At 42.6% G+C, this 21,534-nt stretch overlaps 1 protein-coding gene across 1 annotated transcript in view; it reads left to right on the top strand.

Moving 5' to 3' along the window:
- Positions 1 to 19,004, top strand: part of LMCD1 (LIM and cysteine rich domains 1) — a 68,822-nt gene extending 49,818 nt beyond the window's left edge. The window contains exons 4-6 of the mRNA XM_084840299.1: positions 5,914 to 6,249; positions 14,714 to 14,929; positions 16,239 to 19,004. Of these exons, the coding sequence (XP_084696425.1) occupies positions 5,914 to 6,249; positions 14,714 to 14,929; positions 16,239 to 16,397 (711 nt within the window). The 3' untranslated portion in view covers positions 16,398 to 19,004. The remainder of the gene's footprint in view (positions 1 to 5,913; positions 6,250 to 14,713; positions 14,930 to 16,238) is intronic.
- The last annotated feature ends 2,530 nt before the right edge of the window (positions 19,005 to 21,534 follow it).

The raw sequence follows: 21,534 nt of genomic DNA, 5'->3' as shown, positions 1-21,534 counted from the left end.
CAGCTTTAGCCTTCCTGACACCATCCCTGCAATTCTGTGCTTCCTGCCTGTACTCTTCCTTTGTAGCTTGGCCTTCCTTCCACTTCCTACATGTGTCCTTTTTGGTTTTCAGGTCATCTCCAAGCTTTTTGTGAAGCCACATTGGCTTCTTCTGTTGTCTTCCACCTTTTTTTCTTGTTGGAATTGTTTGTAATTGTGCCCTTAGAATTTCCTTTTTTTTTAAAAGTCCCACCCATCTTGGACTCGTTTTCTCATTAGATTCACTTGTCATGGGACCTTACTTATCATTGTTCTGAGTTTATTAAAATCAGCTTTCCTAAAATCCAGGGTACGTGTTTGGCTACATGCAGCTTTTGCTTCCTTTAGAACCAAGACCTCAATGTAACATGGTCACTTTCCCCCAGAGTTCCCGTAACTGCTACTTTATCCACTAAGTCATCTCTGTTGGTTAGGGTCAAGTCAAGGATAGCTGATCCTCTAGTTCCCTCCTCTACTTTCTATAGGAGGGAGTTATCCACAACACAAGTCAGGAATTTCTTGGAGGGGCCATGTTTCGCAGAATTTGTCTCCCAAGAAATATCGGGGAAATTGAAGTCTTCCATTACTACTACATCATACTTCCTTGAAACATTGGCAATTTATTTTTCAAAAGTTTTATCAAGTTCATAAGTATGAACACAAGTGAAATGTGTGTAAAACCAGTGCTTGTCTTTCACAGTTCTTAGAGAGCTAGGCAACATGTTGAGGGATACAGTGAATTATAAGAACAGTTACCAATGTACTCAGATGGATTAAATACTGCCAAAGTCAATCTATCAGAAATCCAGTTCTAATGATAAAAAAGGCATGGGGTTGCCCTAGATAACTGTTATAGATGAATAAAGAAATACAATGTCATGACCATATTCTGAATGGGTCAACAGGCTTCCAATACTGGGGATGTAGAGATAAAGATATAAATGGAAATACAGGATAGACAAAAGAGTAGATCAGCCATTCCCAACCTGGTGCTCCCCAGATGTGTTGGACCACAACTCCAGGCCCCACCCTCGCCCCCCTGCCAGCCATGTGGTCCAATTCTTCTGGGGATGGCTAGGGTAAATTATGCACAAAGCTAGCATTTCACTTGTGAATTCAGTCAATCAGTTTATGTCAGTCTATGGACCATAACACACAAATATATAAAATAGAAATATACATGACTACAGTACATCAATTTTCTATTACATACTTGTGAATTCAATATCCAAACATATGGCAGTGGTACAGAAAACAAGTGATAAAAGCAAACTGGTTTTTAACGGGGTCATAATATTTTGCATATTTTATTCCCTTTCATAATTTGGGATATAATCTACTAGGACTACCATCTCCAGGGCAAGTTAGTATTTGAATGAATGGGTATCCTTCAAGAATTCAACACACACTCCATGAGGATGGCACTGTTGTCTGCTCCTGCTATAGAATATTTTCAGGACCTTTTTCAGGTAGATCTTGACTTGAACATCTAACACAGACTTAAATTTAATCCTTCTGGGTTAGATATGTATGCAGGTCTAGCACTTGGAGTGAGGATGAGTTACCACACCTAAATAGAGAAAACATTGACTTTGGAATTGTTGTATATTGTTCAAAAGTGGAAGAGATGAGAATGGAAGAAATATGAAGTTCTTTCTGCATGGAACTACGTTGCAATGCAAATGATTTGTATTCCAGCAGTAACTGAAGAAAAGGAAATCTGTGCATAAAATAACTGAGAGAACTATTTGTTAGTATATAAGGAAACAAAAAGATCCTGAAATGGGGGGGGGGGGAGAATTGTTTCATACATTATGTTCCTTTTTTGGTATAATAAAGGTAAGGCTCCAACCATATGCAGTTTAGTGAAGCCAAGTGGCATTGAGCTCCACAGGGCTTTAGCATACATTTAAACATGTGTAACTTTCTCCAGATTGCAACTGTTTTGTGTTTGTATCAAATAATTGGTCAAAGTTTGCACTGTTTAGCCAGCTTAGCTGGTGCATATTACCACATTGGGAGGAAGAAGGCATCCTAAATAACCATTTAGTGGGACATGCCATGAGGGACTGAGCCATTCCCACTGTAAAAGTGTTCACGGCATTTTCCACATTGACTTGTCTGCTGAGGATCTTCTGTGCGCTGCAGAGGATTCTGGGATGTTCTGCCACTGGCATCAAGCACAGCCTTGGAAAAAGCCTCCTGTGCCTTGCTATCAACCTGCATTATCTGCAGCAGATCTTAAAATGTACAAAACTCTTTCCCGTAGTGGCACATTGCGGGAAAGACTGGTAGTGATGGGCAAATTGTCTTTCAAGGAGGTTTGTCTGCCATTACTCATCTTCTTGAGGAGCCACTGATAACACTTCTTGGGTTCCCCAAGACACAGTTTGAAAACAAAATCTAACCCCAGTGTTTTTCAATGTTTACATTATAGGGGAGCGGCCATAGTGGCAAAGCACATTCTTTGCATGCGGAGACTTCCAGCTTCAATCCTGGCATCTCTAGACAAGGCTAGAAAAGATTCAGGCCAGAGACCCTGTACTTGCACAGGCCCAATTTTCTACAATGAATTGGACCAATCTTCTCATATGTAACACTTAATAGTTACAGTGAACAAGTACTGTACCTAATCTCTCCCAGGAGACCCCATGTTGAATTGATCCCTGAGTGATTTGGCTGGTGTAATTGTACCATGCATGTTGTTAAAATGCTCAGGGAACAGATCTTCTATTTAAGGTCTAGAGGCTTGTGCTGCACATTTCATTCAACTAATTTATCCTGCCTAGGGTTTATGTACAAACAAAACAAAAAACCCCTAAGTTGTACAGTTCATTAGGCAACTGTTGATCAAGATGGAAATAAATTGAATGCAGCTGGAAGCTGGTCTTTTAAAAATGAATGGCCAACTGGCTGTCTATGAACAACTCATGCTACAATTGGAAAAAGGTCCCTCTCTTTTCAGCCCTGTTCCATAAAGAATTCAACTGTGCTGACAACATCCTCTTGCAAAAGCTAATTAGGAGCAACCCAGGCTTTCTCCTGGGTTGCTCCCAAACTCTGGTTCCCACTCTCTTTGTGTTCAGGAAGGGGATCAAGAGGCATCTTGGCTTTTTATATTGTTACAGTTTTTAATGCTTTACTATGTTTTTATTTGGCAATGGTTTTTATGTTCTGAACTTTTTGTAAACCACCTTGGTTGGTCCCAGAAAGCTGGCATAGAAATACAGTAAATAAATAATAAACATATGATTCTTCTAAGATTTGAGAAACAGCATCCAAATAAAAGTACAGATTTTTTTTCTCATTCTTTCTAATAGCACTGAGTAATGCTTGAATAACAAAATACTGCTTGTGGTCATCTTCTGTCATACAATCTCCCTATTTGGCTCTAAGCAGAGCAGTAGAGATGGAAGATCAAAGGTGTGTCCAGAATTTATAATTTACTGGTTGATATTTTGGCTTCTTTACATGAAGTACCTTTATAGAAGGAAAAATGGAAGATATTCCTGACCATATATGAGCCTGGGTAATTTTCTTTCTATTTCCTCTTAAGCATTAAATGAGAATCATTAACATCTCACCCAAGTGCTGTTTGTGCACTACGTGGGGGTTTATAAGGCATAGGTGGTTTGCTGTTATAGCAAGCTTGCCTTTTAATGGCTTTTAGCCAGCTAAATGTTGGCAACCACTTGAGTATAGTCTTTCATAAATAGGAAGCATGTCTCCAGGCACATACTTAGTAGTTACTAGACGTGAGGGATGCCAAAGAGGTATGGGAGATTGGAATCTTGACTCAAGCCATTAGTTTTGGTGGTGCCCAAAGTGCGCTGAGACTTTTCTTAATGTGTTTCATTGCTTGAATGTCAGCCCAATTGGGATCGGGGTAGGGCAGAATGCATGCATTTACATCCTCTGTATGTGGCAGAAGCAAGGAATGTTGTCACTAGATCAGGAGCAGCAGAAAGGAAACCCTGTTTGTTTCTTTATTGCATATTTCTAATTTGTTTGGGGGAAAATATTGTTACATGCTCCCATGGTGAGTGGTGAGAAATTCCTAGGATGCAGTGCTTCCCCAGGTTTGGTTCCCTTTGGAAGGAGGTCACTGGGGGCTTACAAAATTGGCATTTTGTAATACTTGTGTTTACTTACAGATATATGGGTTGAGCTTAGGTGGAAGTACACAGCTTAAACACTCCAACCAGCAGCTGAAATCCACTGCTCCCACATCAGATCTCTGGGGAGACAGATAGCACTTTGAAATACATAGAGATTCCAAACTTGGCTTATCTTGAATGTCCTCTGTGTCTGAGTCAAACTGCTGGCAGACACTGGCCTGGTTTGCATGATCCCGCCTGCTGAAACAAGCCACTGCTCATGCCAAGTGAGTGCTGGCTGGAATTCCCTAATTCCCCATACTGTGTGTGGCTTCCAATGAGCTGGAAGCGCCTGATCTCATCTGATCTCTGAAGCTAAGCAGGGTCAGCCCTGGTTAGTACTTGGATGGGACACCACCTGGGAATCAAGCTTCCTGCCCTGAGCAGGGGGTTGGACTTGATGGTCTTATAGGCCCCTTCCAACCCTATGATTCTATGAATTCTATGTCATCCAAACCCAGGCAGCATGCCTTGTTTGGGGTGGGCACCTTGCCATGCTGTCCAGGTTTAGACAACACCGCAAACCACACCGGTGTGGGTAATTCAGGAAATCCAGCCAGCGCTCACGGTGACTGCAAGAAGCCAGGGTAGCTTGTTTCAGCTGCTGTGAAGGTCTGCTCCCTTCTTTGTTTTTTTCCTATCCAGAATATTCGCAAAATGATCCTGTATCAAGAAGCAATTGGATAACTATTTAGTTCCCATGGCAACGTATAGTTAACAGAGTTATAGTTAGTTAACAGAGGGTCTGCCTTGCCAGACCTGCTCAGCTGTTCTAATCTTCTCAATAGTATTTAGCATTTAGGAGACAGTTGCTGCTGCATGCTCTGTATATATGGGGATTGTATCGTAAGAGGATGCTCTTGATTCAAGCCCTGGCTGAACCTGACCCAGAGCTAGGGGTGCATGAAAGCCACTTACCTGGTCTCGCAGCTTGCTTCGCGGTGGGGGGGAGGTGCTTCACTGCTCCCCCCGAAATTCAGGCCGGGGGGGAGGCTTCCCGCCTCGCCCGGCCGAAATTCAGGCCGGGGAGGAGGCGCCTCGCCTCGCCCGGCCGCGAAATAAAAAGTTAAAAAAAAAAACCACTCCCATGATAGGCTACGTGACGATTAACGTAGACTATCACGGCTAGATCTGCAAAGTCAGCCGTGATAGGCTACGTAAATCGTCACGTAGCCTATCACGGCTGACTTAAAAAAAAAAAAAAAACGCGTACGCAAATGGCGGCCCCCATAGGGAGCCACCATTCGCGTTCCTTATTTGGTCGCTGTAGTCTACATAAATCTTTACGTAGACTACGGCGAAAATAAGGGCAACGCAAATAGCCGGGACCCGCCACCGGGAGGGACATTCGGGAAAGGTAAGTCCCGTCCCGGGGGGGGGGGTGCGGAGAATTTCTCCCCGAAACTACTTTGGGGGGCCGAACACGTTGGCACTCGGCCCCCCGAAGTTTCGGGGAGAAATTCTCCCCCATCCCTACCCAGAGCCTGGCTGTACAAAACGCTTACAAGGCAGCTGTATTTGTGTGGTGAAAGGACAAGTGGGAGTGTTCCTATTGCTAGTCAGTGCAGTGTCTTGGGCCCGTTGGACTTATCAACCAAAATAATAAACTGAGCCATGGAGATGCATAGACCTCTGGAATAAAGTGATTATTTGAAAGAATTGGCATGGTTTTTCCTTATTGCAAGTGTGTGCTACTTTATGCATGATTTTTTTTGTTTGTTTTTTCTCTGTAAACCAGGCTACCCAGTACATGGAACTGATTTCCAAAGAAATGCAGCCAGTGGCTGGTACAGAAGGTGCTTATTATCGTCGCAGGAGGTTGATGAGACAACTTCCTATTTATGACCAGGACCCTTCCCACTGCCGGGGGCTTCTGGAGAGTGAAATAAAGTTGATGGACGACTTTGTAAAGAAATATAAGAATGAAGCTCTTGGTGTTGGAGAAGTTGCTCTTCCCGGCCAAGGGGGAGCCACCAAAGAGGAAGGGAAGCAACCTGACAAAAATGTTCCTGCAAGTAAGGAAGCCGTTTCAACCAATGGAACTCTGGGTGAAGTGCCAAAAGGACAGGAATTGGTAAGTACTCGGTGGCTTTCCTGGAGGCTTAAAAGTGTTACACATCATGATGAGGAGTTGTATAAGTGGGAAACTGTATGCTTGGGGGCGGGGGGGGCCGAGTAAGGGATCATTCCTGTGTTTGGCCAAATTTGATTTGGGGCACAATCCTATGCATGTTTAGACAGACATTGTTTACTTGGACTTCCAAGAGGCTTTTGACAAAGCCCCTCACCAAAGACTCCTGAGCAGTCATGGAATAAGAGGAGAGGTCCTCTTATGGTTCAGTAACTGATTAAAGAACAGAAAGCAGAGACCAGGAATAAATGGTAAATTCTCCCAATGGAGGGAAGTAAACAGCAGGGCCCCACAGGGAACTGTATTAGGACCAGTGCTTTTCAACCTGTTCATAAATGATCTGGAATTAGGAGTGAGCAGTGAAGTGGCCAAGTTTGCGGATGAACCCAATTATTTAGAGTGGTTGAAACAAAAAGGGAGCTCCAAAAGGATCTCTCCAAACCCAGAGCATGGGCATCTAAATGGCAAATGCGTTTCAATGTAGGCAAGTGTAAAGTGATGCACGTTGGGGCAAAAAATCCCAGCTTCGGGTGTAGCCTGATGGGATCTGAGCTAGTAGCAGTGACCGACCAGGAAAGAGATCTTGGGCTTGTGTTGGACATCTCAATGAAGATGTCAATGTAGTGTGCAGCCACTGTAAAAAAAAAAAAAAGGCAAACTCCATGTTGGGCATAATTAGAAAAGAGACTGAGAATAAAACTGCCATCATCATACTGCCCCTATACAAATCTATGGTGTGACCACATTTGGAATGCTGTGTACAATTCTGGTCACCACACCTAAAAAAAGATATTGTAGAGCTGGAAAAAGTGCAGAAAAGGGCAACTAAAATGATCAAGGGGCTGGAGCTAGGGATGGATGAGCCTGTCTCCATCCAGGGGGGGGAGCTTGATGAACTGCCCCCCATAGCTCGTGCAGCCGAAACCTGCTCGGCGCGCTTCCCTGCTCACCCCGCCCGCAAGCTGTGCAAGCCGCTCCTCTTCCTCACACAGGCTGTCAAGGGCTGGCACAGGGAAGAAGGGCCTGGGCAGCCAGCCCCCAGCCTCTCGCCCTGGCCTCCAGCAGGTGGAGGTGGAGAAGGGGATAGGTGCCTCCTTCTCCCCTCCGCCCCTACCTGCTGTAGCAGTGGCGGAAAGGGACAAGCTGGTCATTTTCTGTAAGGCTCCTACACTTACGGGAAATGACCAGCCTGTCCCGCACCACTGCCACTGTAACAAGGATGGGGGAAGGAGGAGAGGCGCTGTCTTCTTCCCCTCTTGGTGATAGGCGGCTGGCTCACTGAGGGAGCGGGCACCTGCGCTCTTGCCCGACTCAGCACACCGCGGATCAGGCAAGAGCTCAGCTCCATGAACTGGCTTCTGGGGGGCCGAACTGGCAACTTCTCGGTGGGCTTTGAGCCCCAACCGGACTCTCGTGCCATCCCTAGCTGGAGCATCTCCCCTGTTAGAGAAGATCATAACAGCTGGGATTGTTTAGCTTGGAAAAAAGGAGGGTAAGGGGAGACTTTATAAAAGTCTACAAAATTATGCATGGGGTGGAGAATGTGGGCAGGGAGGCATTTTTCTCTCTCTCTCAAAATGCCAGGGTCATCCTATGAAGCTGATGGATGGGAGATTCAGGACAGATAAAAGGAAGGACGTCTTCCCACAGCACATAGTTAAACTATGGAATTTGCTACCACAGGATGTAGTGATGGCCACCAGTTTGGATGGCTTTAAAAGGGGGTTGAACAAATTTCTGGAGGAAAGGACTATCAATGGCTACTAGTCCTGATGGCTATGTGCTACTTCCAGAACCAGAGGCAGTGAGCCTATGTACACCAGTTGCTGGGGAACATGGATAGGAGGGTGCTGTTGCGCTCTTGTCCTGCTTGTGAGTTCCCAGTCGAAAGCTGGTTGGCCACTGTGTGAACAGAATGCTGGACTAGATGGACCCTTTGTCTGATCCAGCATGGCTCTTATGTTCTTAAAGAAATCCTACAACTCCCAGCATTCCCCAGTCCGCAAGGCTGGCTGGGGAATACTGGGAGTTGTAGGATTTCTTTCTGTCTAAACATGCATAGGATTGCGCCCCTAATGAAATAAATGAATTTTTGACCAGAAGGGCTTTAAAACCCCTTAAATATATATTCAGTACAAACTCCCAAGTTATCCTGCAAATTGTAGTCCTTGGATCCAAGAGCCTGGGCACATTGAACACAGGAGAATTGCCATCCTCCTCATAAACTTACAATTCCCTGAATTTTTGAGGGGAAACGTTTAACAAAATTGCGATGGTGTCACTGCATGAAATATGGTTATCTGAATTAGATGAGGGGATGCTGAATAGGAGAGGAATGAGTAGAGGTGAGGACTGAGAAAAGGTGAATGTCCAGGGGGAGAGGGCTGCAGAAGGTGTAAGCTCCTTTGAGCTTTAATAGGATCCTCCCTTGTATTTAAAAAGACAGCAGTGGAGAGGACAGATTGGCCCTTGCCCCTAAAATCTGCCTGTGTCCCTCTGCTCAGATTAGTTGCTGGTGCAGCTATTCCCAGAGCCAGGTCCATGGAGCTAGGAAGTGTAAGTGAGGGTGCAGGAACAAGGGTATAAAGGCGAAGGAACATGCCTTCTCTTTTTCTACATTATGTACTGTTGAATATAGCAGCGGCTCAGTCTGGGCAAAGGTCTTTTTATTCCTCCTCCTGGCAAAAAACAACTTACTAACTGAAGGCGAAGGCTTCCGCTCAAAGCGTTTATGAAAACCATCTTGGCATGGAAGGTTTATTTTGACTGCAAGTTCATCCCTCCAAGGAAATACATATCTGTGGTGTTTATTCTCCAGAAGGATTTAAAGCTTTATTTTTTTCTTCAGGCACCAATGGAAAAGCTGAATTCTTTGTCAAATAATTACAAAAGCTCCATTTGTACAAACGCTGCAGACAGCTCAACTCCAAGGCTGCTCTGCAAAATTCCACGGAAGGTTTTTGCCTTCCAAAAACTAACATTAAATTTTTGCGGACTAGCAATATAGCAACCATTTAGTGGTTTGCTTGTTTGTTATAATGAAGTAGCAGATATAGTGCTCTGGGTGCAGTTCCACAAATGTGCATTTATAATCCCTTTGCAAAATGTCACCAGATAATAACACTGACAGCTACCAAAGGAAGTGGCTATTTCCAAGTGTAATGCAATTCCTAATTCCTGTGGGGTTTTAAAAAATCTCATTCTATAGGAACACTTGCATTTTCTAATTATTTAGAACATGTTTTGATACTTGGCAGGAAGCATCCAATCACACTAGTTTAGTGAACTTGTTTACAGTTGCAGTTACTCTGCTCTTTATTACTCAGGGGAAAATGGAATTTTGTGAGATGTGACGTTTTACAGGACTGTTGTCAAATCTTCATTAAGAAGCAATAAGTAGAAATCTGCAAAGCCACAGAGTACAGCTGCTTTTTTGACAGAAGGTGCACTAAGTCCTATGACACCTTAGAGATGTGTGGTGAACCTGCTGTTACGTTTTGCATGCCATGGGGCCCCTCCCCATTTAAAAGGTGTTTCTTCATTGCATATCCATTTTTTCACGTTTCTCATTTCTCTGCGGGATAGGAAGTCCCAGCGTTGGCACTACAAGGGTTAGATATAAAATAAAGTAAAGTATGCTGGTTGATGAGCCAAATTCCAAATGGCAATGCCTTTATTAGGACTAACCAAATAAGACCAAAGTTGTGGAGAAAGCAAGTTTTTGAGATCTCCAGATCTCTTTATCAGGTAAGGTGTTACAAAAAGCAGGGAGGATGAGGAGGACAAAAATCACAGTACAGGTGTCCATTCATGTTAATGAACACAACCAAAATCATAAAAATATAAAAGTATAAAGCTAAGGGTACTAGCCTCAACACTGAATTTTACAGCGTTCCAGACATAGTCTTTCATTTGTGACCCATGTTTTCCCACCATTCATTTGTAGGGTTGGGGAGGCAGTGTTACCACAAAAAACCATTGCTCCAAATGCATTTTGATTGGTAGCACTTGGAGTTGTCCATCTGGAAGCACCTTGATGAAGTGGGGTTTGGCCCACAAAAGTGTGTGCCTTGATCAATTTGTCAATCTTTATGGTGCCACAGGCCTCCTGGCTATAAGAAACAATGTACCTATCTAGTTTTTTGCATCTGTGAAAAGTATATGGGCATATGTGGTTTATTTAGGATTACTTTTACCTTTCATGATAAGCCTAGTATCTAAAGAATAAATACTACACATCAAATTTTTAGTTGATTGAGTTGTCTGAGCACTAAGTTAAATGCATGGAGTCAATATTATCATACAGTGCAATCCTGTGCATATTTAGACAGAAAGAAGTCCTACAACTCCCAGCATTCCTCACCCATCAGGCTGGCTGGGGAATGCTGGGAGTTGTATGACTTTTTTCTATCTAAACATGCATAGGATTGTGCCCTTAGTAAATTAGTCTGTTCTGGGACCATTCAGGTGGAGCTTTCTGTGTGCTAGCAGAGAATTGACTTCTGCTCTGCCTATTTTAATTTGGCTCTGCTTAAAGGAAAATTAGCTGCACAAAAAGGAGGCAGAGTCATAAAAACATACCGGCTTTCTATCCAGCGCTAAGCAGCTAATCAGAATTAATTTATGTTCCAATGCATTTCTTTAAGCCAACAGCAGACCAATAAATACCAGCTGTAAAGTACCAACACTTGTTCAGCCACAAGCACTTCAATTTTCAAAGCATAACAAAGAGAACACTTTGGGATGTGGGGGGGAAACTGACTAAAGCTGCAGTCCTACACATGTTTACTCAGAAGTAAGCCTCATTGGGTCTTGCTGCCAGAGAAGTGTGTATAGAATTGCAGCCTACTCTCTTTGGTATCATTTTGGGTCTCCACCTGAATAAAGACAAGCTAGTCTGAGATAAATGTGAATTAGTATTGTTGAATGGCAAAATTTGCTATAAGTATTCCTGTTACCTAATGGAAGCTACTCAAACACACCAAGCAGGGACACTTGTTCTGAGTGTTTTAATTGGCGATAATAGTGAGGGCTTGAATTTGGGGGACTTTGTGGGCTAATCAATTCTTGGAAAAGTGTTAAGTCTGGAAAGCCAGGGCTTGATTGAAATGGTTGATCAACTCTGCTTTCAGTATTTCCAAATTCTGATGCTGGCTAACAACAGGACTTGTTGACACATTCAGTTTTGTGCTGTGCTGAAAATTTCTCCCACATTTTTTTCAACCATTATCATTCGATTTGATAGAAGAGAAATTGATTCAGAAAAGAAATTCAACTGTGAAAAGATTTCAGAGAAATTATCATGGGTTGGGTTTGGGTTTCTTGGGCTTAGCTTACTTAGAAAGGTGGCCAAGGAGTGAGCACAAGTGTCCAGTTTTTCATTGTACATTCATCTCTTTGGCTTCCTGTAGCCTCCTCAGTTTCCTACACTTCAATTAAAGCCCAGTTTAAGGCACCATGAGGTAATTCCTCCCATAGGGCTTTTTCAGATCAGGACATGCCGGCAGCCTGGGAGGCTTGCTGTGATCAGGTAAGCTCAAAAACACCACAAAAAAGAAATTATACAACATCCTGAATGAGGCAGAACAATGGACACCTCTTTCATGAGGGGAGAAAACTTCCGGGAAATGGGAGGACAGATTTTGGCAGAGCACTAACTCCATCCCTGGAGCTGGACGCAACACTGCCCCTGCCTGCATTGCAGTGGATGCAAACTGGGGGCCAGCCTGCCAAGGCGGTTGATGCTGTTGCAGCATGAAAAACCTCCAAACCCCTTACCAAAACGGAAAGCAGCTGTGCTACAAGCCCTGCCAATGGGGAGCCCTACCTGGGAGAAACTGTTGAGAATTTCTCTTCCCCCTGGAGAAATTTGTTGAAATTGTCTCCCAAATTTCTCTGCCCACAAGTAAGGTGGAGAATTTCAAGAGGCCCTTTGTGCACAGCTCTAATTGAGTTAAATACCAGTTGCTGGGGAGCCTCAGATGGCAATGGCTGTTGCCTTCATATCCCAGTTGTGGGTTTCCCAGAGGCATCTAGTTGTCCTCTGTGGAAAGCAGGAATGCTGGACTCAATAGACCTCTAGTCTAATCTATCAGGGCTGTTCCTAGCATATTGGTATACCCATCATTCAGCACATATTAACACATTCTCCAGGTACTGGACCTTGGAATGTTGCTTGTGTTTTGTCACTACATTAAGCCTTTATATACACAAATAACTGCCACATGGAGGCCACTTTGAGATCTCTTGCAATGTATATCAGCCCATTTACTGTCTAGGCAAATGTCTCCACACTGCTGCAGCCATTCTCTCTCCTTAGGCCTGCTGTGGTGTAACAAGATCTCTCAACCAGCGTAGCAAGCTAGCGTAAAGGAAAAGGCTAGTCCAAGAAGCTTTGCTGAAGATTGTAGCCTTCAAATGGTTTAAGGAAATCCATATAGTAACCGTGGCTTTCTGAGTCTTCCCTTATCTGGAAGGGAAGAGGGAGAGTTGGCTTGGGTTTTGACAAAAAATATTCCACAGAAAAATTCCAGTGTTGACCAAGTTTAGCTTCACAGGAAAGGGTGGTTCAGGCATGCTTGTGGGAAGGAGAGATGTCTGTGGGGAATTTATTTTCATTTCCACTGAAATAAAAAAAATCTTGTAAATATTATCTGAGGACCGGTTCATTGGTATGTGCTAGGCTACATGCTGAAAATTTATTTCCACAGTGTCTGTGCTAGGTCCAAGTACAGCCTTTTTGTTCAATTGGGATAGTGGACACCTTCCTTTGCGTTAGCCTTATGTCAAAGAAGGATGTGACTTCTTTTTCTATGTGCCTTCATAATATCAATCTTAATATCATCTCTGCCCCATGTTTGTCTCTTTAGGAACCATGGCTTTCCATTTTTGGTAGCTGCTCCCCAAGAAAAGAGCTCAAGCAAGAAATTAAACACCTGAGCATCTTTTTGAAAAACACTCTAAATATTTTGTATTTGAACTGATTGAGGGGGACAGGCAGTCCATTGCTCTTCCTGTAGAGGGCTGAAATTAGTATTTATAACAGTATAATCTAAATTTGAATGCTAACTTGATATTTCTCTGGATCTTTCTCCTCGAGCTGGCTATGTTATAGAATAATTACTGATACAAAGCTGAGATGCATCTGAAGTGCACACACAAAAGCTGTATGGTATAACCTATAGGCAAGTTCACATTGCACAAGCCTTTAAATGAACAGAAGCTGCATAAAACTTCATTTCCCTGTGAATTGTGCTTATAAATTGTTTTGAAGCATTTGCTAGGAAGCAGGATAGAAATTCCTATTATTATTATTTAATATTAATAATCCTGTCGCTGTTTTAATTCATGCTTCTGTTATTTTTAATCAGTTAATTGGATAGCATATCCTCTCCAATTAGACTTTTCTGGCATACCTATGCCATATTATAAACTGCTACATCCTCTAGCAAGATCACATCTCGGGGTATGGGGGTATGGATAGACTAACACAAATGTTACTGTCATCACTGGAAAAAATGTGTGCTTCCCACTGGCTGCCCAGTCTTTTTTATGAGGTTTCTTCTACAGATGACCTCTTTATAGCATCCAAAGCGCACATGCCCAAGAGGCGCCCTGGAAAGAACTTGAAGAGATTCTGCCATCTTCAAAGAGGCAGAACCAAAGAGTTTATTTTCTTTGCAGGGGGAATACTTTCTACTAGAATCCATTTTATTGTTATGGCAGCATCAGACTTAGCATGATATTCTGTCTGTTCAGACTTCAGTGCTGTTCACAAGCAGGTCGTTTAAAAATCACCAGCAATTTACACCCTGCTATGGCTAAATCCAATATAACCCTGAGGTGATTTCACAAGTAACGCATTTATCTAGAAAGCCTTATTCTTGAACTCTGTTAATGCTTTGTAGAAATGCACTTCTGTGATGCTTTAACAAGAGCGCACGAGGGAAATATTTAAACTTGTTCTGGTCAAAATATATTCATGAGCTTGGGTTCTAAGCTCAAGAAAATGTAATTGCTTCCAAATGTCACTTGCTGAAGTACCCTTAGTTCAATTCTGTCCTCTGCCTTGGAAGTCTCTACATGGTGTCTGCTCTTCTGTTAACCATATATCACCGATAGTATCTCATTCTCATGCTGGACATTCCTGGCAGTTGCCAGCAGAGGATAAAGTCTCATGCAATGTTACTGATTTACATATTAAGCTACAGTACAGAGTACATTTGCATACTGAGCTGTTTTAAGTATTTCCACTTGGAAGATCTAATGTGTTAGAACCTACAAGCTGGCCTGAAATGAGTGTAAATTGGAGATGCCAGACATTGAGCAAATGGTGGCTATGTTTGACTATGATCTGGCTGGGTGGTGCTTAACTATTCATTCCTTGTGGACTTGATCTCTTCCCTAGTTCTGTGACCTCTGCAAGAACGTGCTCCCCATAGAATGTCCAGTGGTGTACGCAGACAGAGCAGGTTATGATCACCAGTGGCATCCCGCGTGCTTTGTATGCTCCAAGTGCTCCGAACCACTTGTTGATCTGATCTACTTCTGGAATAACAGGGACATCTGCTGTGGACGCCATTATTGTGAGAGCATTAGGCCACGCTGTGCCGCCTGTGATGAGGTATGATAGCTGGGGAAAACGGGAGAGTCTCTTTTTTTCTATGGTTTTCCTCAAGCTGTAGGATGGGCAAAGCAGTTGCGAAGAGAAGCACATTGTTTTCTAAAAAGCTTGTCTTTCGCCTGTCTCCTCAGCATAGTTCATGTGTGGCTGGAATGGGATTTAAAGTGTGCTGTGTGCTGTGTAGTGTCCAATGGAACAACCCCTTGTTCTTGTTTTTCTGTGGCTTTACCACCATCAGCCCTCATATCAAGATTCTGCTTCTGCTTTTTAGTTGCACATTTCTCAGGGACCGGAGTGGTTTCTGTCAGCTGAGCTGACCTTTTTTCCCCCCTTTAACTAAATGTAACTGTGGGAAGGTTGGAACAGATTTTACATTTAACTACAACAAAATTTACAAAATATCCTATTCTGTGGGAAGTGTATTCTTGACTTAGGGTTGGTCCCTCCCTCCTTCCCTCATCCAACTGCTACCTGCCAACAGCCATTCCATCATGCTGTAGCAAAGGGAGAGAGCAGGGCCTTGGACTCGATGGTCTTGTAGGCCCCTTCCAACCCTATGATTCTATGATTCTATAAGTAATGTGCAAGAGGGAGTAAAAGGGAGATATGCGGCTAGGTTGGTCTCCTTGGCATAATGTTCTTCCTGCAAGGCAGGAGATACAGCCTCCAGTGGCCCTGGTTTTTTGCCCAATGGATAAGGCCAGATTCTGCAGTCCCAGGGAACCATCATAGGAATATGGGAAAGGGGGGACAAACTCAGTGAAACTGAGCAATAAAAATTGGAAAAAGGTTAATGAGAATGGTTTTCATGGGACCTGAACTACTTAAGGGGAATCCTTGCTGAAGCTACATAAATGTATAGAGAACTCAATATACTACACTGAATTCAAAATCATTTGATATTGAATCATTTGATATTGAATCATTTGATATTGAATATTTAAATCACTGTACCCACAAGCATTTTAATATTGTAGGTTTTTTGTATCAAATGTATTAAAATAAATAGGTGTTCTGTAAAACCTGAATCTAAATGTAAGTTTACTCTGCAGCTTTGGATGAGCCAGGCCCAAATGCTCCCGTATTATTTGTTTACATGTTCCCTAAGGAAGAGCCTTTCTGTGCAGGTGTAAATAGATGTGTTCATTACTCTGTTTTTATATGTGGGTTGGTCAACTACTGTTGCGTGTGTGTGTGTGTGTGTGTGTGCGCACATGAGTGCGTGTGTCTTTCATAATGAAGGAGTTATAGGACTTGGCTAGTTCTAGGAAGAGAATGACATGATAAATGGAGTTGTTTATTTCCACAGATAATATTTTCTGAGGGCTACCAGCAAGTTGAAGGCCTCACCTGGCACAAACAACACTTCACCTGCTTGGAGTGCGAGACCTTGCTGACTGGCAAACCATTCATTCTGGAGGCAGCCCACCTGCTCTGTACAACTTGCAGTAAAAACAAGCGTCCTTAAACAGCATGTTTCAAAACCCAAAGTTTTTGTTTTCTGACTCAGCCCAGATTTGAATCAATGGGACAAAAAGGGTGGGGGTTAAGCAAAGAAAGTCACTTCATATTGGATTCAGGCAACCCGGTTATTCACAATCACTTAATTATAGGAAATGAGATTGGAAACGATAACATGGCAGGAAACACATTGGGGCGAAGTGTAGAGAATGGAATGTTGTAGCTCTGTTAGAGAGACATTAAGTATAACTAAATGCACTGGAAACCAGGCTCCATGATCAGTTTTTCAGCAGCAGCATGTTGCAAAAGCAACTCATCCAGGATGTCTAGAAACATGCAGAATTCTTTATTTTGCTGTTAGGTCTTGCTACTTTTCTTGTTACAAAGTGCTACATTTGTCAATTAAACCATCACACCGAATTCCTGGCTTTAAAGGAGCTATCGTTTTAGGAATGATCTAGGAGGAAAAACATACTATAACCATGACATTCACAAGAGGGGCCCCCCTTCCCCCGCCCATCTCTGTTTTGTTGTAGTGACTCATTTCTCAGATATAAGGCAGTTACAGAAGATTTTTTATTAAAGCATTATTACAGTTTGAATACAGTTAGACCTCTATACTATTTGACACCTTTTCTGGCATTCAAAAATTCTAGCTATAGTCAAAGCAAAATGTGTGTTTAATAGGCTTTCTTGGGATGGATACATAGTTTGGATTATGTTGTTTGTTTGTCCCAGCCCTTTCATTCTTGGCACCCAATAGGTCGTAATGGTCCACTTTCATAAATGTAAAAGTCTCCCATGTGGAGCAGTCCTGTTATCAGCAGCCACATGGAGGAACTAATGGATAATGGTTCTGTGCACACCAATGCCTTGATCCTGGAAGCTCCACTCCATTTCTCTCCCTCAGAATATGAGGAAGAAATCATGTGAGATCAAGTGCCAGCATAAACATGCTGGCTATTACGTTATAGCCAACCCCCACCCCCATGCAGCTGTGGCAATGGGGCTAGTTCATGTGGGTGATTTATAAACACATGAAACAGCACAGGAGTAGGCCAACTGTGGCCCTTCAGATGTTAGACCCCACTCCCACCAGACCCAGGTGGCATGGTCATTGTCTAAGGTTGATGGGAGTTGCAGTCCAGTAACATCTGGAGAGCAACAGATTACCCAGCCCAGGTTAGTCCATTATTATTTTAGTCTCAACTGATCATCTCTCTACAGGGATGTGAGACCTTCACATCCTTCCGATTTCTGTTTTTATTTACAACATGCTGTTTAGTATGTGTGATGGGGCTCTTGTCAGTCTCAACTGTAAGAGCTTTTAAGGAATCAGCACATGGTAATGAGCTATATTAACTTCATCATAGGTGTATCCATGACACATCAACAGGAGGGCACTGGCTGTCATGATAAGGATACTTTGGAACATATAAAGTCCAACCAGCTCCTGTTCTTTTCTCTCTTTTTTTGGAGGGTTAGCAGCAAGGCTAACATTGGTTTTGCAGGTGCTATTTTAATTAACATTAAGTCCATTTATAATAACTTATAAGTCCTCATAAATTAACAGGAAAACATATTTTGTTACTAGTCCTCTAAACAATATTTGGTTTGGTCAACTAGCAACAATAACCTGTAGGGCTATAGGCATTTCTAGTGATGCAATAGGAGTAGAAATTACTTAAAATGGAGAACTGGAAAATCTCAATCCTTCTAATTTTAGATGTAACACCTATTAGACACATATATTTTATTTTCAAGTGTATGAGCACTGTAACTGCTTAGAGAATTTATGGAAGCTTGTGCCATGCAGGAGATCTATGTACACATTTTAGTATTTACGTAGTGCAAGCATCTGCAATACATTCAGTGTTGGGGACAACTTTTTGCAGATACAGAAGAACTGTCTCCTATTTTAATATGGATATGTTTTCATACACAGGGGAGTTTCATAAGCACAATGGACCTTAGGCATATGTGCAATGAGTCTCTGGAATGAAAATAACGGCTGCAATCTGATGCAGTTAGCGGGCATCTCACCATCAGTGATGATAGAGAAATGCACTTCATTGATGCTTAGATCTATATTTGACACTCCTAGCATGCAGTACATAAGATAATATAACAGGAACATCTGTGCAAAACCCATTGAAGTGTGTACCTGAGAATGTAATTAGGCTGCGTCCATTTCAACCGTGCTTGCACATGATAATTTCTTGGTGGATTCTGCCATGAAGCTGAAACCCTACATGTGGCTAAGAATCTATTTCATTTCATTTCTTCCTTTTCCCCACTGAACCTATTTACAAATATGTTAAAAGACTGGAGCAAAAATGCATAACTTGCCTCGTCAATTGTAGTTGATATGAAAATTGTTTTGAAAGAAATTGGTACTTAAATAGCACTTCTTAGCAGGTGGTCACAGTTAAACTCTGTATAAAATGATGCTTTATTATAATACAGTCTTTTCATCATGTAAAGATGGTTATTGTAAAATCAAGGCAGCACTGATATTTTTGAAATGTTAAAAGCCAGTTATTAAAATATATCAAAACAGCTCAAATATATGCATCTCTATAGCCTCTTCCCCAATAAAGTATGTTGGGGCTTTATTTTTTCAGAGTGGATTCAATCTACACATTCTGCAGAAGAAGCAGAAGGTGGTTGAAATCTGTGCTGTCCCACTTTAGACTCCAGTGGGAAATAGTATTTCTGAATTATTCTCCCTGCATGTACTAAAGTAGCACATCTGAATTCTACCATGTATTCTGCATAATGTGCAGATCAGTTGTAAGGTAAGCCTATCTCTAGGCTAACAATTGCTTGCCCACCTTGCCTGTATTAGAAGTGACCACCACAGGTGTAATAAGAGTACAGCAAGTAAGGCAGTGGTCTCCCTCAAGGCTTGTCCCAGGGAAAATGGAACAAGTAGCTGCATTTATTCTAGCACATTCACTATGAATGGCAACATAGTGGGGAAAGTGCACCTCTTTTTAATCAGCTGCATAACAGCAAACCCTTTACTTGGGTGTAAAGCCACTTTGAAACCAAAGATGCTTGCTTCTGACTAAACATGTTTAGGAGAAGACCAGCAATGTTTGGGAAGCTTGTACCACACCACCCCCAATCAAATGTACCTTGCTTCTTTGTCCACTCTATTATCTTTGGAATCTGCCCTGGAAGATTAATACAAGATTAATTTTAATTCATGCTGCTGGATTTATTCCTTTGGAAATAATTCTCCATGTTCAATGAGGCTTACTCCCATGTATGTTTGTGTAGGATAGTGGGCTTAGAATCATTTCAGGATACATTGATGCTTCGTTTTTTTCATGGCACTAATGGAAGTGACCACAGGACAAAGAGCATGCAGCCCCACCTCTTCCTTGTACTCAGTCTTTGGGGCAGGTTACTTGTCCTTTGCCATGCCTGCCATAGCAGCCATTTTGCGGTGGTGCCCATGACAATTTCTCAAATTGCCAAATTTGCCCCAAAAGTTTTCCTACCCCTGTGCTAGATTCTGTAATTTGGAAAATGTGCAACTCCTCCCCACTGCTGCCACAGTGTATCCGATGCTATTGTGGTTGACATCTTGAATGGGCTTGCTCAGATGTTGTATTTTTTGGATGCCATTTGGAATGGAACATCGTTAAAGACCACTGACCAATAAAAAGTTTAATGGCCAGTAAAACGTTTCCCCTTATGTTTTCCCCTTTATTTTCATTTTATTTTGTCAATGGTTCTGCATGAGCCAATTTTATCTATATTTTAGGACAGAAGTGGAGAAACTGTGGTCTTCCCAGATGCTCTTGGACTACAACTCCCATCATCCCTGGTCGTTGGCTGTGTTGGCTGGTGCTGATGGGAGTGGAGTCCCAGCAACATCTGGAGAGCCACAGGTTACCCACCACTGTTTGCACGGGGGGGGGGGGATTGACGAGTAGCACCAGGCATCTCCTCCCACTTTTTCAGCATTTTGAAACTCTTAAGGGTTTGTTTTTTAAAAAGTCTGGCTGTCAGTTAGACTGCTGGGGAGCGCACAGCTAAGTGTGTGGCTTTGATTTTATTTCTGTGGGATGTTAAACGTTCTCTGGATTCTGCCTAATAGCTTTTGTACGTCGGTGAGATTTGAGAGCTGTAATAAATTTTCAAAAAATTAAGTATTCTCAGCAGTAAATTTGGTTAGAGAAACTTTGTAGCTGCCCATGTTTGGAAGAGTGCGCGTTTATTCTACCAAAGGTTAGAATTACAGTCATGAGTCATCTCTGTGTGGACAGGGATCAACTTATGTTCAGTGGAGCCCCCTTCCTCCCCAGCCAGCTGTTGACTTGCACTGGCATTCCTGCTCATTGGCTATACTTGTCCAGCTATTGTTCTTCCCAGCACAAAAGTAACTTGAGCCTCCAGGGCTGGATGAGGGCAAGAAAGCACACAGGACCTCACCAGTCTGTGCATTGACAAGCATGCTGCAGTGTTCATGTATACATGCCAGGGAGGCTACATAAAGATATGCTATGCTAATCTGTCTCTACATATAAGGATGGCTCATGCCCTACAATTTTATAGGTTTCAGGACCTATACAATCATGTCAGGTTTCAGGAACAAGTCAATAGCCTCATCTAAGACATGCTGTACATCCCTATACGTGGCTCAAGATGGATCATAAAGATTGCCCTGGGTCTAATCCCAAATATAGGCTGTGAAGTTGATTGGATTTAAGCAGCCTAACTGAGCAGAATTGCAGTCTAGGACATACTGGGTTGAATCCAACCCTGACTGTCCACCAGTGGAATGGAAACCACAGACAGAACACTTTTCTCCTTCCTCCTGTGCATCCCACTCCCAAAATTGTTCAGAGGGTTGGAGGACCCTCCAGAGCAGATTTGGAAAGTAGGCATGGGACTGCAGGGGAGTGGATAGCAAGAGGAATTGAACAATGTTGGATCTAAGTCTTTGTTTGTATGTATACAGAGGAATGTGGAAGAGGAAACCTACTGCACATCTTTGACAGGGTGGTATGTTGCCCTCATAAGACAAATCACTACATTTGGATTCCCTGGACATTCTGGTGCTTTGGAAAATGTTACCCATGGAATTTTAATTATTAGTTTGAGAGGGCACAATTCACCAAGCCCTGCTC

Source organism: Heloderma suspectum, chromosome 2, assembly GCF_057233095.1.
Source record: "Heloderma suspectum isolate Gila_16-S chromosome 2, 16-S_ref, whole genome shotgun sequence".
Taxonomy (NCBI): Eukaryota; Metazoa; Chordata; class Lepidosauria; order Squamata; family Helodermatidae; genus Heloderma; species Heloderma suspectum.
Note: the sequence above shows the minus strand (reverse complement) of the source record. Positions and strands in the feature narration are given on the sequence as shown.